Below are 15,800 nucleotides of genomic sequence, written 5' to 3' on the forward strand. Positions count from 1 at the left end.
AGAAGACGTACAACTACAGAAGACGTACAACTACAGAAGACGTACTACTACAGAAGACGTACAACTACAGAAGACTACTACTACAGAAGACGTACAACTGCAGAAGACGTACAACTACAGAAGACGTACTACTACAGAAGACGTACAACTACAGAAGACGTACAACTACAGAAGACGTACAACTACAGAAGACGTACAACTACAGAAGACGTACTACTACAGAAGACGTACAACTACAGAAGACGTACTACTACAGTGGGTGGCGATAGACATCTTTTCAGTTGGCTGCCAACCGCCATTAAAAGTAACACAACAGTTAGAAACTGGAAGTGGTTTGAACTGTATTCTAAGAGCTATTGTGGTTGTGTTTCTAGAATAACATAAATATAAAAAATAAGCAATAATTTTCCTTTTTTTTTTTTTTTTAAGGTTTTATATAAAATTTGGCCAACGTTTTCCTCCTGTGGAGGATGCAGTTCATCTTATTCCATTTATTTGTGCTTTTATTCTCTTACATTGAAAAGGGCGATTGACGGTGTGAGAAAGAGTATGACTCATAAAAGTATGAACTCTATGAAGCCCCTAGTGGAGCACCCATGAAACAACAGAGTCACGTGACAAGCCCCGTGAACCATTCAAGTCACGTGATCAGCGCTTTGACTCACGTTTCAAAGCGCATGCGCCTCGAGGCTTCGAAACTGTGACACCCATAGATCCATGATGACACCCATAGATCGATGATGACACCCATAGATCGATGATGACACCCATAGATCCATGACACCCGGCACCAGGCTTACACCGACAGCGTCCACAGCATGGTCCACAGTCCCTCGCTCCGGCTCGGTCCTTCTCTCTCGCCGCTCCCGTGGTCACAAGCATGTCCGGCGGGAGTCACATGTCCGGCGGGAGTCACGCTGACGAGGAGCCGCTCTTTACCTTCGGCGTGATCGCGGACATCCAGTACGCGGACCTGGACGACGGCTTTAACTTTACCCGCACACGGAAGCGTTACTACCGCAATAGCCTGGCGCAGCTGCGGGGCGCCCGGGAGCACTGGTGCGACGCCGCGCTGCCGCCAGAGTTCGTGCTTCAGCTCGGGGACATAATCGACGGCTTCAACGCTCCGCACGGAGCCTCCCGCAGCGCCCTGGACGCGGTGCTGAGAGAGCTCCGCTCCGGCCCCGGGGAAGTGCATCATGTGTGGGGCAACCACGAGTTCTACAACTTCAGCCGACAAGAGCTGCTGAGCTCAGAGCTCAACAGGTGAGTGTCCTGACTCTGGCACCAGCAGGAGGCCGCTCCATGTTTAGTCCTGACTCTGGCACCAGCAGGAGGCCGCTCCATGTTTAGTCCTGACTCTGGCACCAGCAGGAGGCCGCTCCATGTTTAGTCCTGACTCTGGCACCAGCAGGAGGCCGCTCCATGTTTAGTCCTGACTCTGGCACCAGCAGGAGGCCGGTCCATGTTTAGTCCTGACTCTGGCACCAGCAGGAGGCCGCTCCATGTTTAGTCCTGACTCTGGCACCAGCAGGAGGCCGCTCCATGTTTAGTCCTGACTCTGGCACCAGCAGGAGGCCGCTCCATGTTTAGTCCTGACTCTGGCACCAGCAGGAGGCCGGTCCATGTTTAGTCCTGACTCTGGCACCAGCAGGAGGCCGCTCCATGTTTAGTCCTGACTCTGGCACCAGCAGGAGGCCGCTCCATGTTTAGTCCTGACTCTGGCACCAGCAAGAGGCCGCTCCATGTTTAATCCTGACTCTGGCACCAGCAGGAGGCCGGTCCATGTTTAGTCCTGACTCTGGCACCAGCAGGAGGCCGCTCCATGTTTAGTCCTGACTCTGGCACCAGCAGGAGGCCGCTCCATGTTTAGTCCTGACTCTGGCACCAGCAGGAGGCCGCTCCATGTTTAGTCCTGACTCTGGCACCAGCAGGAGGCCGCTCCATGTTTAGTCCTGACTCTGGCACCAGCAGGAGGCCGGTCCATGTTTAGTCCTGACTCTGGCACCAGCAGGAGGCCGGTCCATGTTTAGTCCTGACTCTGGCACCAGCAGGAGGCCGGTCCATGTTTAGTCCTGACTCTGGCACCAGCAGGAGGCCGCTCCATGTTTAGTCCTGACTCTGGCACCAGCAGGAGGCCGCTCCATGTTTAGTCCTGACTCTGGCACCAGCAGGAGGCCGCTCCATGTTTAGTCCTGACTCTGGCACCAGCAGGAGGCCGGTCCATGTTTAGTCCTGACTCTGGCACCAGCAGGAGGCCGGTCCATGTTTAGTCCTGACTCTGGCACCAGCAGGAGGCCGCTCCATGTTTAGTCCTGACTCTGGCACCAGCAGGAGGCCGCTCCATGTTTAATCCTGACTCTGGCACCAACAGGAGGCTGCTCCATGTTTAGTCCTGACTCTGGCACCAGCAGGAGGCTGGTCCATGTTTAGTCCTGACTCTGGCACCAGCTGGAGGCCGGTCCATGTTTAGTCCTGACTCTGGCATCAGCAGGAGGCCGCTCCATGTTTAGTCCTGACTCTGGCACCAGCAGGAGGCCGGTCCATGTTTAGTCCTGACTCTGGCACCAGCAGGAGGCCGCTCCATGTTTAGTCCTGACTCTGGCACCAGCAAGAGGCTGGTCCATGTTTAGTCCTGACTCTGGCACCAGCAGGAGGCCGCTCCATGTTTAGTCCTGACTCTGGCACCAGCAAGAGGCCGGTCCATGTTTAGTCCTGACTCTGGCACCAGCAGGAGGCCGCTCCATGTTTAGTCCTGACTCTGGCACCAGCAAGAGGCCGGTCCATGTTTAGTCCTGACTCTGGCACCAGCAGGAGGCCGCTCCATGTTTAGTCCTGACTCTGGCACCAGCAGGAGGCAGGTCCATGTTTAGTCCTGACTCTGGCACCAGCAGGAGGCCGCTCCATGTTTAATCCTGACTCTGGCACCAGCAGGAGGCCGCTCCATGTTTAGTCCTGACTCTGGCACCAGCAGGAGGCCGCTCCATGTTTAGTCCTGATTCTGGCACCAGCAAGAGGCCGGTCCATGTTTAGTCCTGACTCTGGCACCAGCAGGAGGCCGCTCCATGTTTAGTCCTGACTCTGGCACCAGCAGGAGGCAGGTCCATGTTTAGTCCTGACTCTGGCACCAGCAGGAGGCCGCTCCATGTTTAATCCTGACTCTGGCACCAGCAGGAGGCCGCTCCATGTTTAGTCCTGACTCTGGCACCAGCAGGAGGCCGCTCCATGTTTAGTCCTGACTCTGGCACCAGCAAGAGGCCGGTCCATGTTTAGTCCTGACTCTGGCACCAGCAGGAGGCCGCTCCATGTTTAGTCCTGACTCTGGCACCAGCAGGAGGCCGGTCCATGTTTAGTCCTGACTCTGGCACCAGCAGGAGGCCGCTCCATGTTTAGTCCTGACTCTGGCACCAGCAGGAGGCCGCTCCATGTTTAGTCCTGACTCTGGCACCAGCAGGAGGCCGCTCCATATTTAGTCCTGACTCTGGCACCAGCAGGAGGCCGGTCCATGTTTAGTCCTGACTCTGGCACCAGCAGGAGGCCGCTCCATGTTTAGTCCTGACTCTGGCACCAGCAGGAGGCCGCTCCATGTTTAGTCCTGACTCTGGCACCAGCAGGAGGCTGGACCATGTTTAGGCCTAACTCTGGCACGTGCAGGAGGCCGGTCCATGTTTAGTCCTGACTCTGGCACCAGCAGGAGGCCGGTCCATGTTTAGTCCTGACTCTGGCACCAGCAGGAGGCCGCTCCATGTTTAATCCTGACTCTGGCACCAGCAGGAGGCCGCTCCATGTTTAGTCCTGACTCTGGCACCAGCAGGAGGCCGCTCCATGTTTAGTCCTGACTCTGGCACCAGCAGGAGGCCGCTCCATGTTTAGTCCTGACTCTGGCACCAGCAAGAGGCTGGTCTATGTTTAGTCCTGACTCTGGCACCAGCAGGAGGCCGCTCCATGTTTAGTCCTGACTCTGGCACCAGCAGGAGGCCGCTCCATGTTTAGTCCTGACTCTGGCACCAGCAGGAGGCCGGTCCATGTTTAGTCCTGACTCTGGCACCAGCAGGAGGCCGCTCCATGTTTAGTCCCGACTCTGGCACCAGCAGGAGGCCGCTCCATGTTTAGTCCTGACTCTGGCACCAGCAGGAGGCCGCTCCATGTTTAGTCCTGACTCTGGCACCAGCAGGAGGCAGGTCCATGTTTAGTCCTGACTCTGGCACCAGCAGGAGGCCGCTCCATGTTTAGTCCTGACTCTGGCACCAGCAGGAGGCCGCTCCATGTTTAGTCCTGACTCTGGCACCCGCAGGAGGCCGCTCCATGTTTATTCCTGACTCTGGCACCAGCAGGAGGCCGCTCCATGTTTAGTCCTGACTCTGGCACCAGCAGGAGGCCGGTCCATGTTTAGTCCTGACTCTGGCACCAGCAGGAGGCCGCTCCATGTTTAGTCCTGACTCTGGCACCAGCAGGAGGCCGGTCCATGTTTAGTCCTGACTCTGGCACCAGCAGGAGGCTGGTCCATGTTTAGTCCTGACTCTGGCACCAGCAGGAGGCCGCTCCATGTTTAGTCCTGACTCTGGCACCAGCAGGAGGCCGCTCCATGTTTAGTCCTGACTCTGGCACCAGCAGGAGGCCGCTCCATGTTTAGTCCTGACTCTGGCACCAGCAAAAGGCTTGTCCATGTTTAGTCCTGACTCTGGCACCAGCAGGAGGCCGTTCCATGTTTAATCCTGACTCTGGCACCAGCAGGAGGCCGCTCCATGTTTAGTCCTGACTCTGGCACCAGCAGGAGGCTGGTCCATGTTTAGTACTGACTCTGGCACCAGCAGGAGGCCGCTCCATGTTTAATCCTGACTCTGGCACCAGCAGGAGGCCGCTCCATGTTTAGTCCTGACTCTGGCACCAGCAAGAGGCCGCTCCATGTTTAGTCCTTACTCTGGCACCAGCAGGAGGCCGCTCCATGTTTAGTCCTGACTCTGGCACCAGCAAGAGGCTGGTCCATGTTTAGTCCTGACTCTGGCACCAGCAAGAGGCCGCTCCATGTTTAGTCCTGACTCTGGCACCAGCAGGAGGCCGCTCCATGTTTAAGATAAGATAAGATAAGATATTCCTTTATTGTCCCACATGGGGAAATTTCTTTAGTTCTGACTCTGGCACCAGCAGGAGGCTGCTCCATGTTTAGTCCTGACTCTGGCACCAGCAGGAGGCCGCTCCATGTTTAGTCCTGACTCTGGCACCAGCAAGAGGCTGGTCCATGTTTAGTCCTGACTCTGGCACCAGCAGGAGGCCGCTCCATGTTTAGTCCTGACTCTGGCACCAGCAGGAGGCCGCTCCATGTTTAGTCCCGACTCTGGCACCAGCAGGAGGCCGCTCCATGTTTAGTCCTGACTCTGGCACCAGCAGGAGGCTGCTCCATGTTTAGTCCTGACTCTGGCACCAGCAGGAGGCTGGTCCATGTTTAGTCCTGACTCTGGCACCAGCAGGAGGCCGCTCCATGTTTAGTCCTGACTCTGGCACCAGCAGGAGGCCGGTCCATGTTTAGTCCTGACTCTGGCACCAGCAGGAGGCTGGTCCATGTTTAGTCCTGACTCTGGCACCCGCAGGAGGCCGCTCCATGTTTATTCCTGACTCTGGCACCAGCAGGAGGCCGCTCCATGTTTAGTCCTGACTCTGGCACCAGCAAGAGGCCGGACCATGTTTAGGCCTAACTCTGGCACGTGCAGGAGGCCGGTCCATGTTTAGTCCTGACTCTGGCACCAGCAGGAGGCAGCTCCATGTTTGGTCATGACTCTGGCACCAACAGGAGGCCGGTCCATGTTTAGTCCTGACTCTGGCACCAGCAAGAGGCTGGTCCATGTTTAGTCCTGACTCTGGCACCAGCAGGAGGCCGGTCCATGTTTTGTCCTTACTCTGGCACCAGCAAGAGGCCGGTCCATGTTTAGTCCTGACTCTGGCACCAGCAGGAGGCCGCTCCATGTTTAGTCCTGACTCTGGCACCAGCAGGAGGCCGCTCCATGTTTAGTCCTGCCTCTGGCACCAGCAGGAGGCCGCTCCATGTTTAGTCCTGACTCTGGCACCAGCAGGAGGCCGGTCCATGTTTAGTCCTGACTCTGGCACCAGCAGGAGGCCGGTCCATGTTTAGTCCTTACTCTGGCACCAGCAGGAGGCCGGTCCATGTTTAGTCCTGACTCTGGCACCAGCAGGAGGCCGGTCCATGTTTAGTCCTGACTCTGGCACCAGCAGGAGGCCGGTCCATGTTTAGTCCTGACTCTGGCACCAGCAGGAGGCCGCTCCATGTTTAGTCCTGACTCTGGCACCAGCAGGAGGCCGTTCCAGGTTTAGTCCCGACTTTGGCACCAGCAGGAGGCCGGTCCATGTTTAGTCCTGACTCTGGCACCAGCAGGAGGCCGCTCCATGTTTAGTCCTGACTCTGGCACCTGCAGGAGGCTGCTCCAGGTTTAGTCCTGACTCTGGCACCAGCAGGAGGCCGCTCCAGGTTTAGTCCTGACTCTGGCACCAGCAGGAGGCCGCTCCATGTTTAGTCCTGACTCTGGCACCAGCAGGAGGCCGCTCCATGTTTAGTCCTGACTCTGGCACCAGCAAGAGGCTGGCCCATGTTTAGTCCTGACTCTGGCACCAGCAAGAGGCCGCTCCATGTTTAGTCCTGACTCTGGCACCAGCAGGAGGCCGCTCCATGTTTAAGATAAGATAAGATAAGATATTCCTTTATTGTCCCACATGGGGAAATTTCTTTAGTTCTGACTCTGGCACCAGCAGGAGGCTGCTCCATGTTTAGTCCTGACTCTGGCACCAGCAGGAGGCCGCTCCATGTTTAGTCCTGACTCTGGCACCAGCAAGAGGCTGGTCCATGTTTAGTCCTGACTCTGGCACCAGCAGGAGGCCGCTCCATGTTTAGTCCTGACTCTGGCACCAGCAGGAGGCCGCTCCATGTTTAGTCCCGACTCTGGCACCAGCAGGAGGCCGCTCCATGTTTAGTCCTGACTCTGGTACCAGCAGGAGGCTGCTCCATGTTTAGTCCTGACTCTGGCACCAGCAGGAGGCTGCTCCATGTTTAGTCCTGACTCTGGCACCAGCAGGAGGCCGCTCCATGTTTAGTCCTGACTCTGGCACCAGCAGGAGGCCGCTCCATGTTTAGTCCTGACTCTGGCACCAGCAGGAGGCCGGTCCATGTTTAGTCCTGACTCTGGCACCAGCAGGAGGCTGGTCCATGTTTAGTCCTGACTCTGGCACCCGCAGGAGGCCGCTCCATGTTTATTCCTGACTCTGGCACCAGCAGGAGGCCGCTCCATGTTTAGTCCTGACTCTGGCACCAGCAAGAGGCCGGACCATGTTTAGGCCTAACTCTGGCACGTGCAGGAGGCCGGTCCATGTTTAGTCCTGACTCTGGCACCAGCAGTAGGCCGGTCCATGTTTAGTCCTGACTCTGGCACCAGCAGGAGGCCGCTCCATGTTTGGTCATGACTCTGGCACCAGCAGGAGGCCGGTCCATGTTTAGTCCTGACTCTGGCACCAGCAGGAGGCCGCTCCATGTTTAGTCCTGACTCTGGCACCTGCAGGAGGCTGCTCCAGGTTTAGTCCTGACTCTGGCACCAGCAGGAGGCCGCTCCAGGTTTAGTCCTGACTCTGGCACCAGCAGGAGGCCGCTCCATGTTTAGTCCTGACTCTGGCACCAGCAGGAGGCCGCTCCATGTTTAGTCCTGACTCTGGCACCAGCAGGAGGCTGCTCCATGTTTAGTCCTGACTCTGGCACCAGCAGGAGGCCGCTCCATGTTTAGTCCTGACTCTGGCACCAGCAAGAGGCTGGTCCATGTTTAGTCCTGACTCTGGCACCAGCAGGAGGCCGCTCCATGTTTAGTCCTGACTCTGGCACCAGCAGGAGGCCGCTCCATGTTTAGTCCCGACTCTGGCACCAGCAGGAGGCCGCTCCATGTTTAGTCCCGACTCTGGCACCAGCAGGAGGCTGCTCCATGTTTAGTCCTGACTCTGGCACCAGCAGGAGGCTGCTCCATGTTTAGTCCTGACTCTGGCACCAGCAGGAGGCTGGTCCATGTTTAGTCCTGACTCTGGCACCAGCAGGAGGCCGCTCCATGTTTAGTCCTGACTCTGGCACCAGCAGGAGGCCGCTCCATGTTTAGTCCTGACTCTGGCACCAGCAGGAGGCCGGTCCATGTTTAGTCCTGACTCTGGCACCAGCAGGAGGCTGGTCCATGTTTAGTCCTGACTCTGGCACCCGCAGGAGGCCGCTCCATGTTTATTCCTGACTCTGGCACCAGCAGGAGGCCGCTCCATGTTTAGTCCTGACTCTGGCACCAGCAAGAGGCCGGACCATGTTTAGGCCTAACTCTGGCACGTGCAGGAGGCCGGTCCATGTTTAGTCCTGACTCTGGCACCAGCAGTAGGCCGGTCCATGTTTAGTCCTGACTCTGGCACCAGCAGGAGGCCGCTCCATGTTTGGTCATGACTCTGGCACCAGCAGGAGGCCGGTCCATGTTTAGTCCTGACTCTGGCACCAGCAAGAGGCTGGTCCATGTTTAGTCCTGACTCTGGCACCAGCAGGAGGCCGGTCCATGTTTTGTCCTTACTCTGGCACCAGCAAGAGGCCGGTCCATGTTTAGTCCTGACTCTGGCACCAGCAGGAGGCTGCTCCATGTTTAGTCCTGACTCTGGCACCAGCAGGAGGCCGCTCCATGTTTAGTCCTGACTCTGGCACCAGCAGGAGGCCGCTCCATGTTTAGTCCTGACTCTGGCACCAGCAGGAGGCCGGTCCATGTTTAGTCCTGACTCTGGCACCAGCAGGAGGCCGGTCCATGTTTAGTCCTTACTCTGGCACCAGCAGGAGGCCGGTCCATGTTTAGTCCTGACTCTGGCACCAGCAGGAGGCCGGTCCATGTTTAGTCCTGACTCTGGCACCAGCAGGAGGCCGGTCCATGTTTAGTCCTGACTCTGGCACCAGCAGGAGGCCGCTCCAGGTTTAGTCCCGACTTTGGCACCAGCAGGAGGCCGGTCCATGTTTAGTCCTGACTCTGGCACCAGCAGGAGGCCGCTCCATGTTTAGTCCTGACTCTGGCACCTGCAGGAGGCTGCTCCAGGTTTAGTCCTGACTCTGGCACCAGCAGGAGGCCGCTCCAGGTTTAGTCCTGACTCTGGCACCAGCAGGAGGCCGCTCCATGTTTAGTCCTGACTCTGGCACCAGCAGGAGGCCGCTCCATGTTTAGTCCTGACTCTGGCACCAGCAGGAGGCTGCTCCATGTTTAGTCCCGACTTTGGCACCAGCAGGAGGCCGGTCCATGTTTAGTCCTGACTCTGGCACCAGCAGGAGGCCGCTCCATGTTTAGTCCTGACTCTGGCACCTGCAGGAGGCTGCTCCAGGTTTAGTCCTGACTCTGGCACCAGCAGGAGGCCGCTCCAGGTTTAGTCCTGACTCTGGCACCAGCAGGAGGCCGCTCCATGTTTAGTCCTGACTCTGGCACCAGCAGGAGGCCGCTCCATGTTTAGTCCTGACTCTGGCACCAGCAGGAGGCCCCTCCATGTTTAGTTCATCGATTAGTCTTGCAATAATCTTCTGATCAATAGATTAGTAGAATATTAGTTGATGACTGCCCTATTTTACAGACTGTGGTGTTATCAAATCAAAATGTCAAATACATCATTATTTAACATTTTCATCAATAATACACTTTAGTTGTTAATATACTCTCTAGATGCCTTCAGTCTCCATATTTCAACCTGTGTCAAAAAAATATTATAAATATTTTACAGACAGACACACTAAATGTAGGTCATGTGTGTGTTCTTTACAGTAACTGTAGGTCATGTTACAGTCACTGTAGGTCATGTGTGTGTTCTTTACAGTAACTGTAGGTCATGTTACAGTAACTGTAGGTCACGTTACAGTCACTGTAGGTCACGTTACAGTCACTGTAGGTCATGTGTGTGTTCTTTACAGTCACTGTAGGTCACGTTACAGTAACTGTAGGTCATGTTACAGTCACTGTAGGTCATGTGTGTGTTCTTTACAGTCCCTGTAGGTCACGTTACAGTAACTGTAGGTCACGTTACAGTCACTGTAGGTCACGTTACAGTCACTGTAGGTCATGTTACAGTAACTGTAGGTCATGTTAGTCACTGTAGGTCATGTTACAGTCACTGTAGGTCATGTGTGTGTTCTTTACAGTAACTGTAGGTCATGTTACAGTCACTGTAGGTCATGTTACAGTCACTGTAGGTCATGTGTGTGTTCTTTACAGTAACTGTAAGTCACGTTACAGTCACTGTAGGTCATGTTACAGTCACTGTAGGTCATGTTACAGTCACTGTAGGTCACGTTACAGTCACTGTAGGTCACGTTACAGTCACTGTAGGTCATGTTACAGTCACTGTAGGTCATGTGTGTGTTCTTTACAGTCACTGTAGGTCGCGTTACAGTCACTGTAGGTCATGTGTGTGTTCTTTACAGTAACTGTAGGTCATGTTACAGTAACTGTAGGTCATGTTACAGTCACTGTAGGTCACGTTACAGTCACTGTAGGTCATGTGTGTGTTCTTTACAGTCACTGTAGGTCACGTTACAGTAACTGTAGGTCACGTTACAGTCACTGTAGGTCATGTGTGTGTTCTTTACAGTCACTGTAGGTCACGTTACAGTAACTGTAGGTCACGTTACAGTCACTGTAGGTCACGTTACAGTCACTGTAGGTCATGTTACAGTAACTGTAGGTCATGTTAGTCACTGTAGGTCATGTTACAGTCACTGTAGGTCATGTGTGTGTTCTTTACAGTAACTGTAGGTCATGTTACAGTCACTGTAGGTCATGTTACAGTCACTGTAGGTCATGTGTGTGTTCTTTACAGTAACTGTAGGTCACGTTACAGTAACTGTAGGTCACGTTACAGTCACTGTAGGTCATGTTACAGTCACTGTAGGTCACGTTACAGTCACTGTAGGTCATGTGTGTGTTCTTTACAGTAACTGTAGGTCATGTTACAGTAACTGTAGGTCACGTTACAGTCACTGTAGGTCATGTTACAGTCACTGTAGGTCAAGTGTGTGTTCTTTACAGTAACTGTAGGTCATGTTACAGTCACTGTAGGTCATGTTACAGTCACTGTAGGTCATGTGTGTGTTCTTTACAGTAACTGTAGGTCACGTTACAGTCACTGTAGGTCACGTTACAGTCACTGTAGGTCATGTTACAGTCACTGTAGGTCATGTGTGTGTTCTTTACAGTAACTGTAGGTCATGTTACAGTCACTGTAGGTCATGTTACAGTCACTGTAGGTCATGTGTGTGTTCTTTACAGTAACTGTAGGTCATGTTACAGTCACTGTAGGTCATGTTACAGTCACTGTAGGTCATGTTACAGTCACTGTAGGTCGTGTGTGTTCTTTACAGTAACTGTAGGTCATGTTACAGTCACTGTAGGTCATGTTACTGTAACTGTAGGTCATGTGTGTGTTCTTTACAGTAACTGTAGGTCATGTTACACTAACTGTAGGTCATGTTACAGTCACTGTAGGTCATGTTACAGTCACTGTAGGTCATGTGTGTGTCTGCAGTACCCTTCATGTCCAGAGGAGGCTGGGCACGTCGCGTCCTGGAGGAGACATCTATGCCTACAGCTTCAGCCCGTACCCAGGCTTCTGCTTCATCGTGCTGGACGCCTACGACATGAGCCTACTGGGCCTGGATGAGGCCTCTGAGCAGTACCAGAGGGCCCTGAGTCTGATCCAGAAGCACAATGGCAATGAAGACCTGAACCGGCCCCCCACACCCAGTCAGTTTGTCTTCTTCTCTGGTGTTTTATGGCGGTTTGTATCCACTGTAGTTGTACGTCTTAGACATAAGACTTTATTCTTTAGACTAACCCTAACGCTATAGTGTAAAACACATACTTTGAAGACAACTACAGTAGGTTACGGTAAATGCACCTCTTCAGTTTTCTGCCGACCATTAAAAGTAACACAACAACAATCTTTCAAAAACAGTGGAACCACATGACTCGTTTATCTCCAGCTCTTCTGGAACGCATCATTTCACCTTCGTTCATTGTTCTGACCGTGAAGACGTGGAACATCGGGCTGGTTTTAGTTTCATGTGGATTGGCTTCGTAATTAGAGCTATGAACCAGAAATCAAGACAAACCTCTGGATTTGTACAGTCAATGGGACATCACAACATTCTATAAACCCTATAGTTAAATATTGGAGTAGGTCAGAGTTCTGTGATTTCACTGTAGAACTGTTGGATTGCACATTCGTTACTTGGTTCATCTACTACTTCCTGTCTAACTCACCTCTGGGGTTTTAATATGTACTATTAATATGTACTATTAAGATCAGACTGAACTGTGAGGTGTTGGAGTAGGACTGACCATGTGTTTCCACAAGGTTTCTGTTTTCTGCTTCTGTTAGGTGGTTTCTGCACGTAGCTCCTCCCAGTCTGTAATGTCCAAACACACATGTAGCTCCTCCTCCTCTGCCTCATTGGTCCACCTCTTAGAAGTCCTCACTACAGGTTTGCAGAGCTTCAGCCTCTGTCTGTACGTGGGGATCAGGTGAACCATGACGTGGTCTGGGGCCATGGCGTGGAAGGCGTGGCTGACTGTTGTGTAGCAGTGATCCAGCGTTCTCTCTGGTCGGGACTTTAATAAACTGTACTGTGGTAGTTCAAGAACCTTTCACAATACAAGTTCATATCATTGACGGTGTGTTTCCTTTTCTCTGCAGCAGCGTCAGACCCTTTACTGCAAAGATATGCCAAGTTTAATGGCGGCTTCAGTCACGAGCAGCTGGACTGGTTAGACTCGGTTCTGTTCTCTTCAGATGACAAGCAGGAAAAAGTCACCATAGTCAGTAAGTACATGAACCAGTCAGTCTGAGCTTCCAGTAGCTCCGCACAGTCACTCCTGTAAATACGATGGCAACAGATTCATTGGTGATTTTGTGTAAATGTAACATGTTTAAAGACCGTGTGCTCTGAGTGTTTGGAAGTCTAAGGACGGCGTGTTTTCCGGGCTTCGTTGTTGGAGTGAGAGGCCTGCGTGAATGCATGGTAGGACAGACCACTGTGCGCGATGTGCAGATTGTCCCATGGGTAGGGTTATGAAAGGATGGCCGCGGTCTCGTCCCGGGACATGTCCACTTTTGGTTTAGGCTAAACTCATAAGCTACTTTCCCCATGAATGTCTCAGATTGTAATACACATCATTTTACAGTTTAACATACAGAGAACGTGTCTATGGAGGCGAAGGAAAGATAAAAATAGATTATTTCTTAGGTGCAGATCCGTTTAGTGCTTTCAGGAACTTTTCTCCGTTGTCCCTTTCATTATGCACTGAATAACAAAGTGAGCTTTATGGCAGCTACTGTAGGCTAATCTTTTTAATATCATTTGATCCAAATGTTCTAATGACATTTCGTTTTTAAATGGTCCTGCTTGGGTCCTCCTTGAGTCCTCCTTGGGTCCTCCTTGGGTCCTCCTTGAGTCCTCCTTGGGTCCTCCTTGAGTCCTCCTTGAGTCCTCCTTGAGTCCTCCTTGAGTCCTCCTTGAGACCTCCTTGAATCCTCCTTGAGACCTCCTTTAGACCTTGGGCAAGTGCAGTGTCTGTTACTCTGGTGTGTGAATGAGGAAGTGGCTCCTGGATGTAAAGGACTTTGGGCCTTGAAGATCAAAAAGTGCTGTATAAATGTGTTATTTTTTTCACCAAACATCTCACTTCTCGTTTGTGATGTCTTTACAGTGTAATTAAATCCCTGGGAATATAGATGTGTTATTGTGTGTGTTTGTGTAGGCCACCTGCCCGTGCACCCAGACCCTATGTGTTTGTGTGTTTGTGTAGGCCACCTGCCCGTGCACCCAGACCCTATGTGTTTGTGTAGGCCACCTGCCCGTGCATCCAGACCCTATGTGTTTGTGTGTTTGTGTAGGCCACCTGCCCGTGCACCCAGACCCTATGTGTTTGTGTAGGCCACCTGCCCGTGCACCCAGACCCTATGTGTTTGTGTAGGCCACCTGCCCGTGCGTCCAGACCCTATGTGTTTGTGTGTTTGTGTAGGCCACCTGCCCGTGCACCCAGACCCTATGTGTTTGTGTAGGCCACCTGCCCGTGCACCCAGACCCTATGTGTTTGTGTAGGCCACCTGCCCGTGCACCCAGACCCTATGTGTTTGTGTAGGCCACCTGCCCGTGCACCCAGACCCTATGTGTTTGTGTAGGCCACCTGCCCGTGCACCCAGACTCCAGACCCTATGTGTTTGTGTGTTTGTGTAGGCCACCTGCCCGTGCACCCAGACCCTATGTGTTTGTGTGTTTGTGTAGGCCACCTGCCCGTGCACCCAGACCCTATGTGTTTGTGTAGGCCACCTGCCCGTGCATCCAGACCCTATGTGTTTGTGTGTTTGTGTAGGCCACCTGCCCGTGCACCCAGACCCTATGTGTTTGTGTAGGCCACCTGCCCGTGCACCCAGACCCTATGTGTTTGTGTAGGCCACCTGCCCGTGCACCCAGACTCCAGACCCTATGTGTTTGTGTGTTTGTGTAGGCCACCTGCCCGTGCACCCAGACTCCACGGACCCTGTGTGTTTGGCCTGGAACCACAGCACCCTCCTGCAGCTGCTCCAGAGACACCCCAGTGTGGTGCTCTTCATGGCGGGACATGACCACGACGGAGGTTATCATCACGACCAGCAGAGCCACGTGCACCACCTGACGCTGGAGGGGGTCATCGAGACGCCCCCCGACACCGCTGCCTTCGGAACCGTGTCTGTGTACCACGACAGGATGGTGCTTGCAGGACAGGGCAGGACCTTAAGCAGAGTTCTGGACTTTTCCTAAGAGCCTAAGACCAAAAGGCAAAAACATGCAAAGGCAGCAACCCTCCAAAAGGGTGCACTTCATATGCACCCTACAGCTAGATTGTTGGACACTCATCATTTTTAAAGGTCTGATTTTACAGACAACATATTTATTTTAAAAATACAGTAATGAGATATTTATAGAACATAGTTAGGTTTTATCTGAGATTCTACTTCCTTGCAGTGTCTTAAAATTCAGAAATGTGTTATTTTTTGGAGCATTGTACAGAGCTTTAATATTTTACTTATTTGTAATCGGGAAAAAATCTCGCACACTGTCTCTTACTTGCAAGTAAAATGTATTGATGAAGAGGCGACGTTTCGGGAACCTGACGAAGGCCCAGTTGCCGAAATGTTCCATTTTTGCCTGACTATTTCTTTCCCTTGTACATCTAGCGTCACGTACGCCTTTGTCCTACACACCTGTCACAGAATCTGATGTGCGGAGCACCGTCTTGATATCTACTTATTTGTAATCGCAATACAGGCTATTGACAATAAATCCATTTCCAATAACGTATGCTTGTAAACTGAGGTGGTCAGTAACAATGTTCCCTCCTTCTTCATGTGTCTGAGCGAACACACTAACATCCCGGGCGGTCCCTCGGGCCCCTGAGAGCAACATCAGACGTGACACTGTGGTCACGCCAGGAAGTGAAAGACTTTTAAAAGAATCAAATTACAGCTTTCATTTCTGTTCGATTACTTTTAATGAAGTGATTTAATCCACTTGGTGAAAAAGACCCAAATCCTGTCCATGACCTGTGGAACAGGGGCGGAGTAGAAGGCGGGGCAGGGGCGGAGCGGCCCACTATAACATAACATTAGTAATATTTACTCCTGGGACAGCTATTCATTGCATATCTATTTATTTTATTTATATATATATATATATATATATATATATATATATATATATATATATATATATATATATATAT

The 15,800-nt window shown here is 52.6% G+C and overlaps 1 protein-coding gene across 3 annotated transcripts; it reads left to right on the forward strand.

The window, feature by feature from the left end:
- Nucleotides 1–702: 702 nt before the first annotated feature.
- adprm (ADP-ribose/CDP-alcohol diphosphatase, manganese-dependent) lies at nt 703–15,352 on the forward strand. Of its 3 annotated transcripts, none has more exons than XM_072455797.1 (4): nt 703–1,266; nt 11,563–11,780; nt 12,733–12,858; nt 14,221–14,378. In XM_072455797.1, the coding sequence occupies exons 1-4, from the start codon at nt 881–883 to the stop codon at nt 14,361–14,363; spliced, it is 873 nt and encodes a 290-aa protein (XP_072311898.1). In that variant the 5' UTR covers nt 703–880; the 3' UTR covers nt 14,364–14,378. The 3 variants fall into 3 exon arrangements, with proteins under 3 accessions (XP_072311898.1, XP_072311896.1, XP_072311897.1); XM_072455795.1 differs by lacking the exon at nt 14,221–14,378 and adding an exon at nt 14,547–15,352 and having other exon boundaries at nt 719–1,266; XM_072455796.1 differs by lacking the exon at nt 14,221–14,378 and adding an exon at nt 14,547–15,352 and having other exon boundaries at nt 719–1,266; nt 12,736–12,858.
- Nucleotides 15,353–15,800: the final 448 nt, after the last annotated feature.

Source organism: Eucyclogobius newberryi, unplaced genomic scaffold (genome assembly GCF_026437365.1).
Source record: "Eucyclogobius newberryi isolate DKJ021-1_F unplaced genomic scaffold, fEucNew1.0.hap1 SCAF_20, whole genome shotgun sequence".
In the NCBI taxonomy this organism is placed as follows: Eukaryota; Metazoa; Chordata; class Actinopteri; order Gobiiformes; family Gobiidae; genus Eucyclogobius; species Eucyclogobius newberryi.

Bases quoted from the DNA above. Each gene is read 5' to 3' on its own strand.
- adprm (XM_072455795.1), top strand. From the start codon at position 881: ATGTCCGGCGGGAGTCACATGTCCGGCGGGAGTCACGCTGACGAGGAG. The intron at 1,267-11,562 runs GTGAGTGTCCTG...GTGTGTCTGCAG, and splicing joins CTGAGCTCAGAGCTCAACAG to TACCCTTCATGTCCAGAGGA. The intron at 11,781-12,732 runs GTCAGTTTGTCT...TTTTCTCTGCAG, and splicing joins GAACCGGCCCCCCACACCCA to CAGCGTCAGACCCTTTACTG.